General features: G+C 41.9%; 1 protein-coding gene across 1 annotated transcript in view; it reads left to right on the top strand.

Moving 5' to 3' along the window:
- NCAPD3 (non-SMC condensin II complex subunit D3) overlaps nt 1-22,156 on the top strand; it is a gene marked incomplete at its 5' end in the record, with an annotated part of 44,783 nt that overhangs the window by 15,101 nt on the left and 7,526 nt on the right. Inside the window, 17 exons of the mRNA XM_025200018.1 lie at nt 1-60; nt 1,915-2,049; nt 2,937-3,157; nt 4,823-5,014; nt 5,358-5,455; nt 5,568-5,683; nt 6,500-6,607; nt 9,876-9,990; nt 10,092-10,199; nt 11,532-11,770; nt 12,466-12,545; nt 16,887-17,024; nt 17,335-17,468; nt 17,611-17,810; nt 18,479-18,589; nt 18,997-19,176; nt 20,832-21,001. Of these exons, the coding sequence (XP_025055803.1) occupies nt 1-60; nt 1,915-2,049; nt 2,937-3,157; nt 4,823-5,014; nt 5,358-5,455; nt 5,568-5,683; nt 6,500-6,607; nt 9,876-9,990; nt 10,092-10,199; nt 11,532-11,770; nt 12,466-12,545; nt 16,887-17,024; nt 17,335-17,468; nt 17,611-17,810; nt 18,479-18,589; nt 18,997-19,176; nt 20,832-21,001 (2,405 nt within the window). The remainder of the gene's footprint in view (nt 61-1,914; nt 2,050-2,936; nt 3,158-4,822; nt 5,015-5,357; nt 5,456-5,567; nt 5,684-6,499; nt 6,608-9,875; nt 9,991-10,091; nt 10,200-11,531; nt 11,771-12,465; nt 12,546-16,886; nt 17,025-17,334; nt 17,469-17,610; nt 17,811-18,478; nt 18,590-18,996; nt 19,177-20,831; nt 21,002-22,156) is intronic.

Raw genomic sequence — 22,156 nt, forward strand, 5'->3', positions numbered from 1 at the left:
ACTATGTTAAGACTGAGAGCAGGAGATGAGAAGACAAATGTCAGGAAGTCGGCACTCCAGGTATGTTTCCTGCACACTTCTGTAATAGTGATATCTGAGAATACTGTTAAAATACAGTTGACAGTGTTTATCTGACCCCCAAAGGACCATTCCCTGTTCTCATATATTCAAAATGTCCAGATATCTGAGACATCTATAATTAGGGAGCTCTTCAAATTGCGATTTTGCTTTTTTCACAGAAACTATGATTTGAGGCAATTTCCACAAAAAAGCAGTGTTCCCCGCAAAAATCGCTGAGGGGGAAAAAAAACCTTGTTGAAAATAAAATGCTGGCTTCCTAGTGGGCCAACATGGCAGCCACCCCCTCTTCCCTTTGCCACTGATTGGCCTGTCCATTATGCAGCTGTGCTCCTCTCTACCCATCAGCAGTAAAGGGTGGAACCATATGAATGGCAGCCCTCTCAGCCAATCAATGGTGAGGGGCCGGGCCACAACCAGGACCCCTCAGCCAATCAGTGGCACAGGTTGGGGGCCTCGCTGCGAGAAACCACAAGAACAGTGGCAGGCACTGTATTTGGCCTATGAAATCGCCTGCCTGCCTCCTCGATTTCAGTAGGTCCCTACCTACTGAAAGATCAGAGTCACCAAAAATGAAGGACCGGTGTAAAAACCAATCCTACACAGCAGTCCAGAATAATTACAATAATGGTACTAAAAAACTGAAACACATAGGTATTCAATTATTTGCATTTCTAGTGACCCGGTATAATTCAAGTATTCATGTTGGTTCAGCAATTGTCAACCCATCTGGATCATGGTGTATGCCTGAGAGGTCACCCAGATCTTTGATGCATATGCCTTGGCAGGAGTATGGAGGAGTGTAGGCTGCCCAGACCTCCCATCTGCCCTCTTAGGACATTGAGACAGAATCCAAAGGCCAGACTGAGTCCAGAGTTGTGGTGCCTCCATAGCTGTAGTTGTATAAAAATTCGAGAACTGAACCCAGATCTCCTGCGTGGTAGACAAGGGTTTTACCACTGAACCACAGAGGACTCAACGTATGCATGAGTGAGAGCTTTACCATAGACATGTAGGTCACAGTCCTGTAGTGACTGCGTCTGGCCACACAGAGCTCAATGAAGGGTCATGGCCTTTCACAAAGCCAACGGTTAAAGAGAGAATCATGGCCTCATTTGGCTAATCTTGTACTTTGCAGACTGGTTTTAAAAAAATCTTTCACTTGTCCATGAAACAAGTGCAGTGGTGAAGAAAAGTGCCAATACTCTTCCTGAAGTTCACTTACTCCATCATTTAGAAAGAGGGCTTTATATGTCAGCAGACATTTAATTTGATCTGTCAACTGAGGCCTATTATTTGGTTGATTAGTCTAGTCTAGTTTAGAACACATGAGCTTGTTTACAAAGGAACTATATTTTATCCAACTTCAGCTGAAGAAAGAGGCATAAGTTGTCTTTTAAAAAAAATATTACAGTAATTAGACGGGGTTTAAAGTGAAGTCTCTCTTTGATGCTTTAAAAAGAAAATGATGGATAACAACTCCTGCCCTACAGTTCGCAGTTCTTTATAGATTGTGTTTTAATACCTGTATTGTTGTGGGGCTTTTGAATGTGTTTTTTCTCTGACTCCTGTGTGAAAAGCCCACACAAAAGAGAGTTGAGTATACAGGGGGAAAGGGGAAGCTGACTTTATGCAAAGTGCTGTTACAATGATTGAACATGAAAGGACAGAGTCTCCCCCCCCCCCCACTTTAATTATTTTATTTTTTTTACATTCCCTGGTGACATCTCTGAAATTTAAGATTAAAATTGTAAAACCTGGGTGTGCCTTAAATATTTAATTTGCAACTAGATATATACTCGTTGAATTCCTAATGTAGTTGGGTTTAACATCTAGGTTTTTATGAGCATCTTGAAGTACAAAGTGATTCCTTGTACCCCAGAGGATTTGTCCACTATTCAAGATCGCTGCCGTGATCCTGCCATCTCGGTTCGGAAGCAAGCACTGCAGTCTATTACAGAGCTCCTTATGGTGAGGAAAATTAATGCAAAACGTTTATGCAGACCTGAGATGGTCAGAGCATTACTTTATTGAAAGGAAAGGGGGGAAAAGACAATCGTTTAATGACTTGTCACTTTTTTCCCATTACATTTCTTTAGACTATCATTAACTTTCTATTACCTTTTTGACATGCAAGACATAGCTCATTCTTAGACAGTAATGGCTTGTGTTATACATTTCAGTATCTTTCGGGATCATGATTTATTTTTCATGGAGCAAAATGTATACATTTCTATTGTTTGTCTTAGGCTAAATAGAGAGGTCTGAATCTCTTCACTTGGGCATTCAGACATGGATCATGTTACCAAAGACATACCCTTTTTCTACTTTTGATCTTTATTTGCAAAAGTTTTGTACATTAGGATCAGAACACAAATTTTATATTAGGCACAACTCTCTGGTGCTGGCTTTAAAATACCTTCTATAATGCTTTAATGGGACATTTTTGTGTTGATTTTTAGGATTGAATAAGTATTACAATACCTTAGATCAGTAGGAACGTAAGATACCTTGATAACAAATGCAGTATTTGGCAACTCGTAGCAACAGAGAGAACTAAGTCCATTTGTTCTGGATGTTTTTAAACCTTTTTTCAGCATACAATATGTTGTATGCTAATGTTTCTTTTCTAATTCACTTAAGTCTGTCAGTGTGTCTGACTTCTTTATTAATCTCAACCAAGCATCTGAAATGCCTTACTAATCTCAAGACAAGGTTCTTTGAGTAAATCTGATATCTTTTTATTAGACCAACTAAATAGTTGGAAAACGTTTTCTTAGCAAGCTTTCGGATTTAAAAACCCTTCGTCAGGCTACAGATTTCAAAGTGCTTCTAATACAAAATCTTCTTTTCTTTAGTCTCAGCCCAGCAATATTCTGATTCAGAAAGCCTGGTTAACAGGTGTGGTACCTGTTGTGATGGACACTGAAAGCTCTGTACAAGAAAAAGCCTTGGTTTGTATTGATCAGCTCTTGTTGCAGAACATTAAACACTATAGTAAATTCAGCCATGAAGACAGAAACCAAGCTCTTGCTTGGGATCTTCTTACCCTCTTTACTTCAGAGAGCCAGGAATTCAGGTAGGTCAGGCGCACAGCCTTTTTTTTTTTTTTGGTCAATGAAGGGAATTGCGCTTTCATGTGGCTTGCAAGTCAACTCCCAACTGTGTTCACCTTTTCAGTAGATATTTGTATTTGGTGTTACCCCCGTATTTACAGAAAAATGCTTGGATTGGGTCATACTGATCCAGGTTCAGGAGACTGATATCCCTCACAGTGCTGAGGCTCATATTTGAGGTACTTGGTTCTGCCACTAAGCGTGACTACAAACCTTTGTGTGTCTTGCTAGAATATATACGACATCTATTGTACATAGGCGCGGTGAGGCTTAATTTATTATTAATGCTGATTCAGCAATTGGAAATCCAGATGTAAAAATGTAAGGCATTAATTTATTATTAATGCTTATTAGACAATTGGAAATCCATATGTAAAAATGTAAGTGTATCTTATTATTCAATATATTGTCTGTATTGTTGTTACTGCTATATTGTGATCTCCTTTCATGAGAGAGGGATAGCCGGCCTTCAGATCAATAGCCATGTGTTTCTGTGTTGGCAGTCAGTGAGCACAATACAGCTCCGCTGCCTGTCAGACGCTTGTTATTGATGTCTTTCCCTGAACTCCAGTATTCAAACAGGATAATGGCACATGTGGCGTCTCTTTTTTGGTTTGTTGCTAGGAGCTTGTTTAAGTTAAATGAGTGTGGTGATGAGAAAAGTAACCATGCATATATTTATAGAGAAGAGAGTACATCACTCTTTGCTTCATTTTGGTATACAATATGTTACTTGTCTTATGACTAATAGCAACTTTGCCTTTTACAAAATGCTGTGGGAAGTACCAAAAGATATGTGATGACACACAACATGACAGGGATACAACATTGATTAATGGAACCTTATGTTTTTTAGTCAACAGGGTTAAATAGTTCTGAAATAGAAACCTGAGATGATGGTTGTGCTACTTAACAACTTAAAACTGGCATGCTATTCTAATTTGGACTACTTTCTAATATGTTTTGCACTTTATAGCATCTCCTGCTGATGATCTCAAAGATCTCATAAGCAGTAAGGGCATTATAATATCTCAAGGTTACGTGGAGAAATTCTCTTCTCCTTCATTGACAGATAAGGAAACTTGGACGGAGAAGCACATTAAATTGCCAATAGCATACAGGAAATTGCCAGAAATTAGATAAACTTTGATTTCCAGCCCCCCCCCCCCCCCACCCCCCCCCCCCCGTGCCTTAGTAACAGTTATCTTCCTCTCCTTTTGTGAGTGTTTCCTAAAAAAAACTTCTAACAAGTATTTTCCTGTGTGATATTGAAGTTAAACTTCCCAGTTCATATGTAGAGCAGACACAGGGCCCTATGCTGCAGTGAAATGAAGTGGGTAGTATTACATGTAAGATCTAACAGAATTGTTGTGTGCTTCTGAATGTTATAAATTGGAAATTGGAGGACAGATGGTAAATGTCTGGGAGATTCATGGATAGTGGAAATCCCAATTTATTGTGAACAATGAGAATGAAACAGTTTTGCCCAGGTAACCATCTCTAAAGCCAGCTTGTGTTGCCTGTTTTTGTAAAATCCAAACAGTCTGGAGTTAGTGGCCTTTAATAACTGATCACAATACCAGTTAGTTTGCCTGTACCTTGCTTAGGTCTTTTTTGTCTCCTTGCAGCCGGTACTTAAACAAAGCTTTTCAGATCTGGGCCAAGCAGGATAAGTTCTCCTCCACCTTCATAAATAATGTCATGTCCCATGTGGAAACGGAGCATGCTATACCAGCCTGGATGTTGCTTGCCAAGGTAGCAGGTTCCTCTCCCAAGTTGGATTACTCCAAGATAATCGAATCTTGGGACAATGTCAACAGGTGTGTGTGCGTCTCCATCTTAATTATTATTCATCATTAGAGCAGCATGCAGAAGGCAGCCAAGAGAACAGGTGCCTTTTGGGTTTTTTTGCTGTTCAAACTGAAATACTTAAGTTATATTCCTTCCCTGCTGCTTCCATACAGGAGGCCAATAACACCCACTAATTTTAACTAGAGCCCAGTCATTTAGGGCCATGAAGTTGCTTTAAGCCTCTACTGTATTTTCATCCAGTCTGACAATCCCATTTTCAACCTGCATCATCCAGGAAATACTTGTTTTCTTACTCTAGCCAAGTGTTGGTTCTTGAGGAAATGTCTGTTTGTCTCCTTGACTATTTTTCAGGGAGCAGAATGTCAATGCTGAGACCATAGGACATATCCTGTGTGTAATAGGGCATGTTGCTAAGCACCTCCCGAGAAGCACCCAAGGGAGGCTCACTGGTAAGTCTTCCTGGGAACCTGGGCTTAGAGACTTTGTCTCCCGTCCAACTATCTTTGCAAATAGTTGGTGAACTGAGAATTGCCTGTGTTAAGTGTTTGACTTACATTCCAGATGATATCAAGCTCTGGCTGAAGGAGTTTCGGTGTCCCCTGGAGGTGATCAGCCCAGCTGTGGAGGCTCTGCAGAAGCTCTGCCATGCATATTCAAATTCCCCTGAGGAGACACAGGTGGGACTTGGGACACACTTTTAAAACAGCCTTTTTCCTGTTTTTCACAAGGGCTGTCTTCCCGAAGACAGCTCATCTCAGGAAATTGCAGGTTCCTTTAGCACACTAAACAAAGAGGCTCTGACTCCAGAAAATTGCACCTCTTCTGTTTAACTGTCTAACAATATAGTATCAGTGCTAGATGTATCTTATGATCAATGGTGGGTTTGAAAGAATTCTGCTTTCTTTGGGAGGGTGCAGTATTTTAAACTGAAATCCCCTAATTTGGCCTTTTTAAAGAAATGCTATAAATCCTAGCAGGAGATCTCACTGTAGTGATTTTTTTTGCTATTTGGTTACCTTAGGCATTTGTTCAGAGTGAGTTAGACTGAGGTTACAGACACATTCCAGGTAGATTCTATAGATTTATTTCTTCATTATTCATCTTCATTGGACTCCAGTAAATGAAAGTAGATGACAGCGGTTCTCAAATTATGCTAATAAAACATCTTGGGGACAAAAAGGCTGAGGGGTGCTGGTAGTACTAGTTTCTGTGAAGATCTTTCTTTTGCATGGTCTGCACAATGAGAGAACCTGGAGAAGCTTTAACTTACCAGTGGGAAGTTCTGCATGTCATTTCCTTTTGCCATCCAGTCCCCTTTTCTTTTTAGGTTGCTCAGTGTAAGGAGGCTAAGATGGAACGAGGGGACACTTCCCAGATAACTTATTTGTGAACCTAAAGGAAGCTTTTGAAATTCAAGACTAATATGTGGAGTATGTCTTACCCATGACTCTGTTTAGTAATTACTGAATTGATTTGTTTTCATCTTGAAATAGGAACTACTGAACGAGGTGTGTGGAGATGTGATATCTGCCTGTGAATGCGCTCTCTCCAGTATAATACTCAAAGAGGATAGAACAGAGCAACTACAAGAGGATCTCTTGGTAAGTCTTTTACCCTTTCTGTACTGACTTACTGATCAAAGAATGCATTCATTCCTCTCTAAAATGTTTCAGTGACTGTACAGCAATGCAGTGATATCTGCAGTACTCTGCTTTGTATATTCATACAAAGATTTTTTATTTCTTTTGGCCTTTGGCTTGCTCTTTTACTATTTATCATCAACAGAATAACACCGTTAGAACTGAATATATTCTTTTTAAATGTTCACTGGGCTAGATCATGATATGAAATATGTCATTCTTCTGTGAATCCTAGAGAATAGCAAGCCCTAATCAGTCATGCTGTGTGTATATATACAAGTTTGGCCCATAATATACAATAACAAACAGTGTTTGAAAGACTGCAGCAAGTGGAAAGCTTGCCCTGATGATTGTGACAGCCCAAACCTTCATTTACTAGAAAATCTACCCTTTCATTTAGAAATAAAATGCAAGTTCCTGGCTCTCTTGGTCAGGAAACAAAACTCTAAATTTTACAAAAGAAGTGATTCCTTCTGAGTGGCTCTGTACCAAATTTTCCTGTTTTATAGAATTTTGTCAGTAAATTCAAGGCTATTTGAAAATCAACTTAAATTATTTTGAATCCATGTGTTATCATCAGCAATAACAAGAGTTGTATAAATCAAACATTGTCCTTTATTAAAACCTTAGCAACTCTATTGCCTTCAAATTATATCCTTCGTTAGATCTGTGCAGCTTCCTTGGTTTCACTTGAACTGCCCTGATCTAGTTCATTTCCTAATTTGGGGTTACACAGGTGACTCTTTCAATCAAAACATGGTAAACATTATCTTGTTGAGATGCACACTAGAATAGAATCTTCTTTGGTCTCCCAGGGGTGTTGTGAAACAGTTAGCAGAGCACTTTTTCAGCTGAGGTCAGGACATGAGACTTGAATACATAGGGAACACCTCACAGTAAAGATATTTCATTTAACATAGTTACTTCTCAGAGTGGTCCATTTTTAATGGCATTTACTGTATCCATGGAAAGCTAAACCTGGATCCCTCACCACTCTTTCTAGTTAGATTTTATCATACTTCTTGGTCCTTTGGTTTAGATCAAGTGTAGGCCAAAATCACCTTGAATGGTGTTTTGAAGTTAAGAGTTGAGACTTGTCCAATGCATTGCAGGCAGCCCCCCACTCCTGCTGCTTTGAGAGTCTACTGTAGTCTCCCAATGGGAGGATCTTGGCTACACACTTTATTTTTATGGAGATGGGGGATTTCTCTCTAGCTGGCTCCTTTTGCCTTTTGGCTATGGGCAAGCAAGACTCTGAACTCCAAAGCCTCCAGGCTCAGGGCCTGTATGTAGGGTGCCTTCTTTGGATTTGGGAGTATCTGAAGCTCCAGGCATAAGAGTCAGGGGTGGAGAATACCTGCCAGTGGTAGCACCACAGAGACTTGAACAATTGAGCTCTGCTTAGTGGGTGGAATTTGGAACTAATTTAGCTAATTTGTCTTGAGACAAGAAATAAATAAAAAAAAAAAGCCTCCAAATATGGATCTCAAGCTAAACAATTTATGGCAATGGGGGATTGCTTCTGGGTTTTCCCTCTAGTTTGCTCCTTCGTTCTTTTGGCTAGGGGCAAGTGAGACTAAGAAGATCTAAACTCCAAGGCCTCCAGGCAGTTTCAAAAAAGATAAAATGCCTCAATTCTGGATAAACTAAGTCTATGGGTACTTTATGCAAATTACTACAGCTATGCTTATTTCAATTCCAGTCTCTTCAGATTTGTTCTTCATTTTCATGTGCGCAGGGAGAGCAGGGTCTGACAGTAATGACTGGAGAAAGGAACTGCAGGGGGAAGAGGTTTGGGAGCAAAGAGGCTACCTGACCTACCAGATACTTTCCCCTGATTTCTGTACCTGGAAAATTATATTAAATGTATAGTTTTTTTCATATATAGAAAGTAATTATTGGGGAGTCATCTTATAATTGGGGTCATCTTGTATTTGAGTAAATATGGTACCTCAAAGCTAAGGAATAGTTTTGATATCTGTAGCATGGGAGGTGGTCCATTGATTGTGGCAATATAAAATGCATCACATATAATTGCCTGTTTGTGTGTGTGTATGTGTGGCGCATGTGCTGTAACAAGTTTGTCTGTTTCTGACTTCTCAGAATGATGTGCTACCACTGAACGTCCCCGTATGGTACAAACTTTTGAAGGAATTTGGCTCCCTGGTATTAGGTAGCAGTGAACTAGATCAAACTGAGCCTCATGCAAGCATAACATAGAGTATTTCTCCATTCAGTGAGCAAAGGTGTATAAGTCACAATGTAGCTCATATGGAAATGACTGGACCTAGATCTGTATAAATGTCATTTGTCCCTTTCCAGCTTTTGCTGGAAGTCATGACAAACTTTCATTGAACTTAATGGAAGCAATATTGAGCCTAAGCTAACATATTACTCTTGGAACCTTAAAAAAAAAAAATCACAAGAGTCATTTAACAAAGGTGAGCTCATGTGTTTGATTCTACTTTAGGAGAGCATGAGCCAAGGTGAAGGGCCCATTGTAGTTAAATGCCTTTCCCCCTTTTTTGTACCATATATCTTTTGCTTTTAGGTAATATAGTTCAGTGACTAATACCTATTCACATAGTTCATAGCAATGACTCTGCCATGTATAGAAACATGGTGATGATGATTAAATCTTCTAATGAAAGTATTTTGGAAGAGTGAGAGAGCCTTGTTATGCCTATACTTTCAGAATTTAGGTCAGCTGAAGATAGTTTCCCATTACTTTTTTAATAAAATAGCTTGGGTTTCCTTCAATCTTAGATTATGAATAATAATAATTTTGTTTGGTTAAGATACTATGTAAAAAACTATCTTGCAAGGGCCTGAAAATTGGCTGTTAGTAGCCTGAATAACAAGGAGATGTAACACTACCCCTCTACTTTTTTTTTATCCTTGTCTGTCTTTTACAGTTTGTCGACTTAGCTCATAAACTCTTTGCAACATGGGTCAATGTTGCTCTATGTGTATAAAATGACTAGCACACCTTTCAGGGCCATTTATGATTAATAATAAAGGTGACCAACTTGAAGGATGTTATGTTATGTTATATTAAATAAAAATGGTTATGCATCAGAGCTTTGCCATCTGTCCTCGAATTGCTGTCCCTTTTTAAAGGACAGGAGATAATTTTAAGCTGATTTGGAACAGAAACATAGAGAATCCTGCTGTTTTAATTGGCAGCTCTGCTGTTTCCTTTTGACTGCAGTGTTACTTTTCTCTGTAGGTGAGTCACCTCTTCACCTTGGGTGAGGCTGCCCAGCTGTGTCCAGCCAAAGTGGAGAAACGTATTTTTCTTTTGATTCAATCCATTATGGCTTGTCCTGTCCATGCAGAGCAATGTGAGACCCTCTCGTTACTCTTAAATTTGCATTTACAAGCTTAAAACTCTTTCTGGCCTTAAGGCTGCTTTTAATTCTTTTATTTGTCTTTTATTTACCAGTGTCTAGTCCTTTAGATGGTGAGGAGCTCCCAGTTTCTCAGCCACTGTTTCAGTTCAGAGGATCTCCTATGCCCTCAGTCATCAGAGCTCATGCCTTCATTACTCTGGGTAAGACTTCTCCAGCAGTGGGAATATGTACTAGGTACAGCTACTTCCTGAGTATAGCTGGTCCCTGCCCTTTTTCTCTCTCCTCTGCTTGCTTTTGCAACACCTTTGGAACATAGATTTAGCAACAGATGTGAACAGTACTCAGAGTTTATACTGCTACAGCTCTGTGCTGTTTAATAATGACAAGATGAGACAGAAAACAAGAAAAATTGGGATGTGGTATCAAAGTGTTAAAACAATGAATGCATTGATCTTTATATATCTTTACTTTGTCTGTCCAGGAGTAGTACAATTAGCTGGACCAGAAGCATCCTGTAGACTTGTACCACTCTTGTACTCTTCTGTCTTTTGGTATCCCTCACACAGCACACAACAAGGTTCACTAAAAAGGGATGGAGGGAATTTGATACTTCTCTTCTAGTACAAGCTATTCTTCAGTCTGAGCTCAGTTAACATTTCTATTTATATGAATGAAGAGCCAGAACCTTTGTGTAAAGGCCAGGTAAAATATGCATTGCTTATATGGTAAAGTACATTAGGTGAGCTAGGTCCTCTCCTATCTTTGCCTTATACTTTCTGGGTGCATCTACATGTGCTGTTAATGCACAACAATAAACTCTGGTGCATATCACGCTGGAGTTTATTGTTCCTGGGTACTGCGTTTACACATGCCCCCCAGGACTGCAGCACATTGAGCCAGGTTGGAGCTGTTTTAGCTGGCAGGGGGCCCAGAGGGGCCCTGTGCTGTGGACAGGCTGGCTGGGGCAGCTCCGGCACTGAAGCATCCTCGTGCCCCAGCCAGTCCTGTCAGCATCTACGTGTGCACTGCGGTGGAGTAAAAAACTCTGCCGCAGGATAATACTTGTATTTACAAGTACTAACCTGTGGCGGAGTTATTTAGTTTACTCTGTCCTAATAGTGCTGCATGTGTAGATGCTGAGACATTTACTACAGAGGTAGTTAGGCAATTTCTCAGTAAACGTCTCATGTAGATGTACCCCCTGTGTGGTTACCTGAAATGTGGTTATAATGGGAGCAGTGATAGACTTTTTGCTGTGGCCGTAGGGGATGGGACAAGAAGGAACAGTCTCAAATTGCAGCAAGGAAATCTAGAGTGGATATTAGGAAGAACTTTCTTACTGTTCGGGTGGTTAGGCATTGGAGTAGATTAGCTAGAGAAGTTTTGGGATCTCCATCCTTGGAAGAGCAGATTAGGCAACTGGTGATGATCGTGCCTGAAGCAAGAGGGGTGGACTAGATGACCTCCTAAGGTCCTTTCTAGCCCTGCTAAGGTGTTTAGAAATGGAAACATTCTTGGTCCTGGTTTGACAGGTAAGCTGTGCCTACAGCATGAGGATCTGGCAAAGAAGTGTATTGCAGCACTAGCTCGTGAGCTGGAGGTGTCTGATGATGTGGCCATTCGCAATAATGTCATCATAGTCATGTGTGACCTGTGTGTTCGCTACACCACCATGGTGGACAGGTACATTCCCAACATCTCCATGTGCCTGAAAGACCCAAACCCATTCATCCGGAGGCAGACACTGATCCTCCTTACCAATCTTCTGCAGGTAAGTAGAGGGCTAAGGCACACTCTCAGTACCCCCACTCCAAGAGTGTCTATCACAGAATCTGCTAAATGGAAATGCTGCCTGTAGGTTGAACCCAGAGTATTGTTACAATCTACCTAAAACTAAGGGAAATTCAGTGCTTAAGAATAAATCGTGTTACTACTGTTTTGAACAAAGGCTTCCAGCGTGGGATTTCAGTGGTCAAGCCAAGTGACTATGGTCCTATTTATCCTATAATGTTCTTTTTTCATGAATCTGCCAATTTGCTCTGGGTAGGAGGAGTCTAGCTTTCCTCTCTTGTTTGTATAGATTGACCTAGGGACATATGAGAGGCAGAAGCTATTTCCCCACCTGCTAAAGTATATCCAAGGAAGCCAGGCTGTCAATTTGAATATACCTGTAAAGGAATACCAGATGAACACATCAGCACTGGAGTCCAGATTTTCCGTTGGTTCTCTTGTTCAGCTAATGTTTCATAAACCAAAATGCTTGCAGCTGTGGCATTCAAGTAGAGTCTCTAATTCTGAGACTGTAGAATCCTGAGCTTTATTTTGTAAGTCTCCCAATGTGCTGATTTGCCAGGTGCATCTTCTGTCAGGATCCAGAGAGTTTACTCTGGTTTCACTTTGAAGGACAGTTCAAGTTGGGATGCTACTGGTCAAGCCAGCTTTTCACCATTTACCTCTCCCTTATAGGAGGAGTTTGTGAAGTGGAAGGAATCGCTGTTCTTCCGGTTTGTCAGTGTTCTGGTGGATCCAAGCCCAGATATTGCCAGGTAAAGCACCAGTTTTGTAAAACACCTTAGGGATCAAGTGATCAACTCTGAACTGTAAAGCCAACAGAACTTCAGGTCTCAATTTTAATCCCAAGTCTAAGAGCATGGCTGTGCAAATGAGTTACTATGAGGGAAGTGAAGGTGTGAACTTGCAGCCCATTCTGCAGTAACTGCCTGCATGATCCCATTTTCACTAGGAAGCAAGGTACTTCGCACTTGCAGTGAGATGAGAGCTTGTGTGTATGCAGCTACTGCACCCTGTATTTCCCTTCCCTTGATTATGCCTTAAAGTCTTCAAATGGTGATAGAGGAGTAAATAACTTCATTCAGAATCTGCATTTATCTGTGCATATGAGAGCAGTAGTGCCCCTCTGCTTTTTTGTCTTGTCATGACTTGCATACAGCTCTGGGAATGGGAACTCTGAAGTGTGTGTTCTAAAATCTGCCTTCCCTTCTTCTCAGCAGACAGCTTTTAGATTGCTATTCAATAATCTTCATTTTTCTCCCCGCTTTTTTTTTTCTTTTGCTTCTAAACATCATTCCACTTTTCAGACCTCCCTCTACTGAAGTATTTGGCAAAGAATGTCCAATTTTTTTTGGCTGTATTCTTTGCTCTACTCTGATTTTTATCAGGTTTTGTAGTTCTGCACAATGTGGTGCTCCAGGTATATTTTGATAAATGACCAGATGTCACAACCATAAGATGTATTTGGCCTGGGCGCAGCAACTCAGTCGTATTTCTAATGGATGTGTGAATGCTGGGCATAGCCACACTTAGCACTGATAGCGCCCTTGTTTTTAGTCTCAGTAGGAAGGGCAAGAACTGGATTTGACATGTGGAAAGAGTTCTCTTGGTGGTTCCTCCATGGATGGGCAGATTTATACTAAGGATGTTTTGATCAGAGGAGATGTTCTCCCCTACTTCAGAAAAGATCTCATTTTCCAGGACTATCACCCCAGCACTGGTGCACTAAGATGTTATTGTGCTCTCCATCCAGTAGATGGTGGCCTTGCAACATCGTTCACAACACTTTGGAGAGGGAACAAACACGGTTTCCATGAGGAGCCTGTTTCTGAGTATCTATATTCAGCAGGTGCACAAGGACAAAAACGCTTTATTCCCGGCTGGGATTGACCTACAGCTCTTGGCCTTGCAATGATTAACTTTGAAAAAACATAAAATTGGATTCTTGTTTAGCTTTCTTCCCTTTTTCTGTTGTGGGAAGGAGAACACACACGTCTTAATTTTCAGCTGCTTCTTTGTGCTGTCTTGCCAAAAAGAAATGAATTTGTTAGATGCTTATTCTCCAGAGCATGACTGGGGGCTTTTGATATGGGGCAGAGGAGAAGGAGATGACCCAAAATAAAGTTCCATCATAAACGCTCTAAAAGGTAACTACTGTTCCTCTACTTCTACTCGTACAATGAACAATATTGAGTCAATGCCAGAATGACTGTCAGCATTTTAAATGGTGAAGCTAAACGCCACAAACCCACATTCACATGGGCAAAATGGTCTGACCTGCACGTTCTCGTGGACTGTGTAAGCTGCAGTTTTTAGCATATCTTGCTGCAGGCTGGCCTTCACTTCACTTTCACAGAATCATCTGCCCTTCACTTCACTTTCATAGCTCTAGCTTTAAACCAGATTGTTACAATTTTTAATGTAATTTCATTAACTCTGACTACCCACTCATGTGGCTCTTTACACTGCCCCTAGAACTTGACATAAGGAGTGTCTTTAACCATGAGTAGCAAGGAAAGAAATTTAGGTTTTGCCTTCATTAAATTAAGAGTCCTGGAAAGATCTGCTTGCAGAGTGGAGATACTGACTTGAATTTCCAAGTGAAAAAGCAAGAATAAAGATTAAGCCTCTGGTCTTCCCTTGTTTTGCAGAAGTATCTCCTGGATATCTGAGAGTACGTTTGTGAGCTCTGTCATACGTGAAGCTGAGGATGTTTGACTCTGACAGATGGCTTCCATTTAAAATATTAGTTAGAATTAAATTGCTATTAACAAAAAGGCTTCCTCCCAAATACTCACCTTTCACCCCAGCTTTATCAGTGCTGACATTTCTCCAACAAAAATCACATACAGAAAAATCCTGAAAGTCTTGTGTAGTAAAGCAGAGGGAAGCTCCTTTCTTCCCCCCCGCCCCGCCAAATACACCACGAAAAAACAAAAAGTTGGCACAGACTCCTCCTCTAAAATCTTTTACAGATCTCCTGTAAACTGTAGATATGTATGACGTCTAATATTTTTGGCTGGTCCAGTTAGATGTGTCTTAACCTAATGAAATGGATTTAAAAACTGTGCTCCAGCTAAATACTTTTAATCTTTATTTCTGTCCTCTTTTCTTCCTTCCCCCTCACCTCCCTTTTCAAATTCTATTTTTTGTTTCTGCCAAAATGGCTGCCTGATCTCTCTGAGAGACCAGTGCAGCTCAAGAGACTCATTCTCTAGGTTTTTTTTTTCTTTTTGATTCAAAGAATATGGAGCTTCATTTCAGAAGCTGCTCTTGCTAGATCAGCCTATAGTTTTGACTCTTGAATTGGAGCTAGGATGTATCTTAAAGCCTTTGCGTGTCAGAGCCGACATGAAGCAGCCAGAATCCTGGCAATACTCAAGTGTACATAAAGATTAATGACTTTGAACTTTCTGCATTGAAGGTGTTTCTGATCTCCCAATGGGTAAAGGGCAGAACTTAAGCCACTGTAAATTGCCATTAGGCAGCGATGGGCAGAGTAAGCAGCGCATAAGATCTTCCTGCACCAAAACTATTTCCAAACTATAGGCTTTTTCCAAGCCATTCCCTCTCATGAATACTTTAACCCTGTGTAAACACAGTCCACCTGTTGGGCCGAAGGCCAGGATGCAGCTGCTACCCAGGGGTCAGATTACCAATAACAATAGAGTCCAGGAAATTCCTTGGATATTTTTGCAGTGCACAGATGCTTCCTGAGGGACCACCAACATTTGTATTTCTCTATAGGAAATTAAATCAGTTGAGCATTGCCCATAATCTTTTTCATGCGTTACTTATTGGGGTGTTGCTCAAAATGTTGCCCACCGGGCCCCTAAACATAATACCAAAACATAGGCCTGCCAGTTTAACTGAATTAATAGTTGGAAGTTGTTTTCCAGATTATGGGATGCCTTGGGGTGAACTTGGGTTTCTCCTAGAATCGTTTCTTGGCCTTTTGGCTAAGATTGAGTATTGTGCTCTTCAGCTTAGCTTGCTATGGAGAATCAGCAGTGTTTCAAAGAGCCAGATGAGATGAAATGCAAACGAACACTGTGCAGGATATGTTATAGAACTGTCTGTGCACCCCTCATGCTATCCTAGATGCTTCCAGGGCAGTGCCTTTGCTTTTGTAGTCATGCATGCCGTGCTGCTCTACAAGTATGCCTCTATCTAAGCAGAACAGACTCCAGCTCTTCTAGGTCAGTGTTCTCTCCCTTCTGGCAGTTGCCACTTGTGTGGTACCTTTGCAATTAGACTTTATGCATGGGTTCTCCTGTAGCTTGTAGCCCTTATCTCTGAACACCTTGCTACCACTGTGTTTATCCTTACAATCCACTTTGCTAGGACAGACTAATGGCTCCATTTACTTGCAGTTAGAAAACTGACATACGGGAAAATAAAATAATGTGCACAAGGTCACACAGCAAGTAGATGGCAAAGCCTTGTGGAGCACTTAGGTGGTCTGAGTGCTGGTTGTATGTCTTAACTATAAAGCCATCTTTCACACATGTGTATTGCCAAACCCAAATCTCAGTGGAGCATTTGTCCCATCATATCTTTGCAGTTGTTTTGTTTAGATTATATTCTTGATGCACAGCAATGTGGATTCCAGGATCAGCAGGATGAGGAAGCCGAGCTCTGTAAAAATCTTTGTATTATTAACTCAACTGCCTATTACCAGGACAAGAGCTGTAGTTATGTAGCAATTGGAATGGTTTCAAAAGCACCCAAGTTCCATTCTTGTCTTGAGCACTTCAGCTTCTAAGTCTCATTGACTTGCAATTTCTAAGTTATTTCCCTTTAACTGCTAAATTATCAAGAGAAATAAAAATATACCATGGATGCTGAAAAGATTTTCAGTCTGATCCTGGATGGAAAAGAAACATTTGAAGTAGCTATTGTGGTATCTTGCTCTAAGTCCTGGTATGGTAAGGCAAGAGTTAAATCCTTTATTGAGGAAGAAGAGTTTTCCTCAGAGTCTTTCTGCCATGCAGGTTTTGCCCAGCCTTGTACATCTCTGAATTAGTGGGGCACTACGCTGTATTTCAGGAGGTGGCTAAGTTTTCTGACTCTTCATTTCTCAATCCCATCTCCAGCTTTGGGGAGTTCTGCCTGGTGCACCTGTTGCTCAAGAGAAATCCAGTCATGTTTTCTCAACATTTCATCGAGTGCATTTTCCACTTCAACAGCTACGTGAAGCATGAGAAATACAACAAGTTCCCCCAGAGTGACCGGTCAGTGAATAGAGGCATGTTACTGGGGAGCATGGCCATGCACTTCTCAGGGGTGGAACAAAGCTTGGCTGGTTACTTTTTGTGCATGTGACGAAAAATAAGATGTCTAAGAGATCCTGTAGACCTAAGAATTCAGCGCCTCTTCATGACAGTTTCTGTGAGCGATTTACATGAATAATGTATCTTTTCCAGCAAATTTGTACATCTTGAAGGTGGCATTCAAATGTTTTGTGCAGATTTAAAATCCAGTTATCTTTGTAAGCCCACACGCATATATTGGCCCTTGATAAAATTTCTCCATGTACCCCAGGGAGAAGAATCTCTTTTCTTTGAGGGGGAAAGATAACAAAGGAAAAAGAATGCACATTTACAAGTTCCTCCTAGAACATTTTACAGATGAGCAAAGATTCAGCATCACTTCTAAAATCAACCTGAATATCCTAGGTAAGGGCCTTATTTTTGAGTACAGGATATGTACCATGATGTTAAGCTCTAGTTGCATCTGGGTTCAGCACTGGGATCATTATGTTTTTTACAACTTGGAATTGAGGTTCCTGGTTAAAATCTTCCCTCCAATATTTTACAGCTTGCTTTGTGGATGAGGTCCTCCCACTGGACATGGAAGCCAACGAGCTGCTGTCGGATACATTTGAAATCCTTAGCTGCAAAGAAATCAAGCTCTCGGCTATGAGATCTATACCAGATGAAGATAATCAGCCTGAGGAGGATGAAATGGCCATGGCTAATGCTGTTATGCAGGCAGCACAAAAAAAACTCATTTCGCAAGTGAGAGCTGCTCAGTGCACAGTGGGGAAAGGGTCACAGCACTGAGGAAAGTGTTAGCTAGACCTAGGGATGAGAACAGTTGTGAAGTTAATGCATTGCTGTCCGCACCATAGGATCCCTTTGTTCTGGGGGCACTGGGTCCTTGTGTGCAAGTTGCATGTGTTGCAAAAGGGGAGTATTCTAACAGGAGTGCTGGTTTTTGGAAGTTACCTGTATTTGAACGTCACTTTGAGTGATTGGAATGTGCTAGCAGTTAAGTGACTAAAACACTCGAAACGATTCTTCCCTAGTTCAAGAGATAAATAGAGCCTGGATGTAAGTAAGTAGCCACAATTTGACTAAAATTAGTGAGCTTGTGCTAATTTGGTTCAAATTTTATATATTTACTGTTTGAGTTTTACAATGGCTTTGATGCAGTTCCTGCTAACTTACTAGTAGAATAAAATAACCCTAGATGTAATAGATCACATGCTAGTGTAAAGTGGAACAACTGCTACACTGATATATGTATACATGTATGTCCATCCACATACAGGATCAATGCTTGCTAAGCAGTTACTCATTTGCTTTGCATCAATGCTGTCTTTTGCTTAGGAGTTGGTTTTTTACAATACAAATGAAACGAGCCATCCCTTATCAAGTTATGCAATGTCTTGTTTAAACCACAGGTTCAAAAGAAGAACTTTATAGAAAACCTCATCCCAGTAATCACTTCCCTGAAGTCCCTTTTAGAAAACAAAAGGATGCCAGCTTTGAGGGATCTCATGAACTATCTCCGGGTAAGGAAAGATCTGTGTTGCTTCTCTCAGGTTTGATGGTTTGGGAGCCTGGCCAGAGAGAGAACCCAAGGCCCCCTGATGAGAAGGTTGTGAACCCCTGTGATATGGCAGTGTCAGGATATTCCATTGAGGATGAGCGATAAAGATAACGATTCTGTGATGTGCAAAGTAAAAGTCTCCCCTATGGAGTGGGCAGAATGATGGTAACACTGAATAGCTTAGGAAGTCATTGCAGCAAACCTCTTTGTTTAAGTGAGCGAGTCTTTTAGAAATAACTCTACTGTATTAGGTGACGTTTCCGTTTGTACCTGGAGAGTTATGACATGAATTTAGGCATGAAATGCTGGTCAGAGGAGATGTTGGAATAATCTAAAAATCTCTTAATTGCTTCATGCTGTGCCTTCCAGGAGATGATGCAGGATTATCGGAATGAAATCAAAGAGTTCTTTGCGGTGGACAAGCAGCTGGCAGCTGAGCTGGAGTATGATATGAAGAAGTATGAGGAGCAGCTGGCCAGAGAGAATGAGATGGGAGAAGATCAAGACAGCTCATTGCGGGGAGAGGACTTTGTCATGAACTCAGTGCAGGTACTGGCCTCCACCAGTCCCCAGAGAGCCCCCATGGTCTATAAAGCATGCTGTAGGTCTGGCAGAGGGTGCCTGACAGATTCTTATGTACCTTTCTCTCTACTTGAGTGCTTCTTGACTAAGTCATTGTTTCTGGAGCAATTGATAAGTGCTCTAAAAACCCCCTGATCAAACAGCAGCAACAACCAAAAACAAAAAACCTCCTGTCTTGAAACAGTGGTTTTTAGCCCATGGACCCCGGGGGTTCACAGACTATGTCTAAACGGTCTGCAAAAGATGACTCTGATCAATCAGAAATGTGAATATTGGTTTTCCCTCACTTTACGTGTGTTCTGTATGTGTGAATTCACTCTTTATGCGATGACCCTTTTTATACCAAAAATTCGTTATATGCAAGGTAAATTCACTCTTATGTGATCAATGTGGTGGAAGCCCGCAGTTAGCTGCTTTGTGCAATGCATTGTGGGAGTGAAGCACACCAAAATACAGTCTCCTGTGTGGATCGGTGCTCCTTGCTCATTGTCTGCGACACATTTCTGTAGTTGCCATCCCCGTTATGGTAACATTCACCACCACCCTGTGCTTGTGTGTACTGTCTGCTGTTCGTGAGTACCAAAATTGTCTTGTAAAAGTGGTAGAAATGGATCTGGGGGTCAGTACAGTCGAGGTCTTGGAACGTATCCCTGTTTGTTACGTTGTAAAATGGGTTCTCTTTATGTGAATTCTAGTTATGCGCCATTTCCCAGAACACGTGTACAGCATAAAGCAAGGGAAACCTGTATCCACCCTTAATACAAAGGGATCCACGTCTCCATTCAAAATTTCCAAAGGAGTCCACTCCTCCATTTGAAATTTTTTAGAGATCCGCAGATGAAAAAAGGTTGAAAACCATCATCTTAGAAGTACATCAATTCAAATGGAATTTTAGAAATTTTAATTTGCTAGTTTTTATATTTACTGTTTGCATTGTTCTTTGCTTCCACAGTGAAAATATTACAGGCAGGTTCCATTTAACTTCCTTGCCAATGTCAATCCCTGGTTGCCTTGTGCTAAAACCATCCTGCAGTGTTGTTTGCAAGTCATTTTCCAAAGCAGAACAGCATTTTTAGAAATCAGGGGGCGGAGAGGACGGGAAGGGGGGAATCGTGAAAATATCATGTCTCTTTGCAGTCTGAGAAGTTAATCAGAATGCTTTTGTATAAAAAAGCAAAATTGCATGTCACAGAGCAGAGAGCGTCTGTCTGGAGTTGCTGGCTGTACCCAGTCTTTTTAACTTGAAGTTCTTCTCTCAGTGGGTATTAGTTGGCAGATGCATTGCAGAAGCAACTGAGTAGTACAGCTCTCTGAAGTGTGTGCCCTTCCAAAACGTGAGTATTTCTAGCCAAGTAACTCAACAATGACCAACAGGAGCTTCATTATTAGAGAATTTAGAGTAAGCTTCACAGGTGCCTGACTTTGAACCTTTGCTTTCTCAAAATGAAATCCTTTTTAAGAAGTTAGGCACCCAGAATAGCCGTTTGCATTTGAAAATTTTGGCTTGTCAGTACTTTTCCCTTGGCATCACTAAGGAGGTAAGTCCAACGCAACTTACAATCCTTCAGTATAGTCGCTCAAAACAATGGCGTTATGGCAGATTTATTTCCTCTCTTCCGTAGCGTTCCCCAAGGTCAGAGACAGCAGTGCCTCCTAACAGGCAGAATAACCAAGCCCAGAGTCCTGTTGCCAGGAGACAGCCATCACCATCTGGGCCTCCTGCTTCCCCTGCATCTTCTGGGTTTATTACACCTGGAGCTGGTGTTTCGAAACAGCCACTACCTAGACCCAGGTATGCACATGGGCATTAACTAGTGTAAGGATTTACAGTAAAAGCTCTGTTATGCGGCATCCCCCGGGAATGGGGGATGCCGGATTACAAAATATGTCGGTTAATTGAGCAGCCCTGGCTGCCGTTTCTCCCATTGCGTCTGGGGCGTCCCTCCGCCCCTCCCGCGGCATCACTGCCCCTCCTGCCGCATCACCACCCTTCCTGCGGGCCCTGTAGGACAGGGAGGCAGGCCCCACACAGACCCATGCAGCCTATTATGCCCCCGGGCCATGGGGACTTGGCAGCACAGGCTGCTTTGCCCCGGGCTGTGGGAGCTCAGAGAAACTGGAAGTGCTGCAGAGGGCATTTCAGGTTTCACTTTTCCTTACAAGCCGGCGTGCCAGTTAACAGAGCGTGCCGGCTTGTAAGGTGCCGGTTACCAGACAGTTTATTGTAATGGGTTTAAAGCCATAAGAATTTCAAGTTACTGCATTGCTGCATGTTCTCTCCTGGCCTGGCAGTATGAATACCACCAGTATTTAGATCAGGGTGGGCAAAATACAGCCCATGGGCTGGATGTGGCCTGCCAGGCTATTCTGTCCAGGCTGCGGGACCCCTTAAACATTTATAGAATTAATTATTATTTGTCTGTGGCTGCCTGTCTAAGCTGACGAGGCACCAGTGGCGGCAGGACCCAGGAGAAGGCGGCGGCAAGCCCCAGGGGTAGCGGCAGCTGCAGCAGCAAGGCCCGACTGGCTCCACCCTTCCCTCGGCCCCCAACAGGAAGCCTCTGCCTATCAGAAGATTCTGGCCAGGTGACCCTGGGGCTGTTCCCCGCCTCCCTCCACACAGGAGTGCAAAGTTAGATAAGAACAGTGAGGAGGGTTGGACGCCAGCAATCGCCCCACTCCACAGAGTTTGGCTGGCTCCTGCTGTATTCTGTGGTCCCAGCCATGCAGCTGAGAACCGCAGGCTGCCAGAGTAGCGAGTGGGAGGGGAGAAATGGCAGGGAGGTGGGGAAATGGTGGTGGCAGCAGTGGCAGGGAGTGGCAGCAAGCAGGTGGAAAGGAGAGTAGCAACAGCTGGGTGGGAGCCTGGGACCTGCCTCAGTGGGGACCCAGGGTGGGGTGGCAGGAGCACAGAGCCCAGACTGGCAGAGGCTCTAAAGGCGGGCGG

The sequence above is a fragment of the Alligator sinensis genome, unplaced genomic scaffold (genome assembly GCF_000455745.1).
Source record: "Alligator sinensis unplaced genomic scaffold, ASM45574v1 scaffold278_1, whole genome shotgun sequence".
Taxonomy (NCBI): Eukaryota; Metazoa; Chordata; order Crocodylia; family Alligatoridae; genus Alligator; species Alligator sinensis.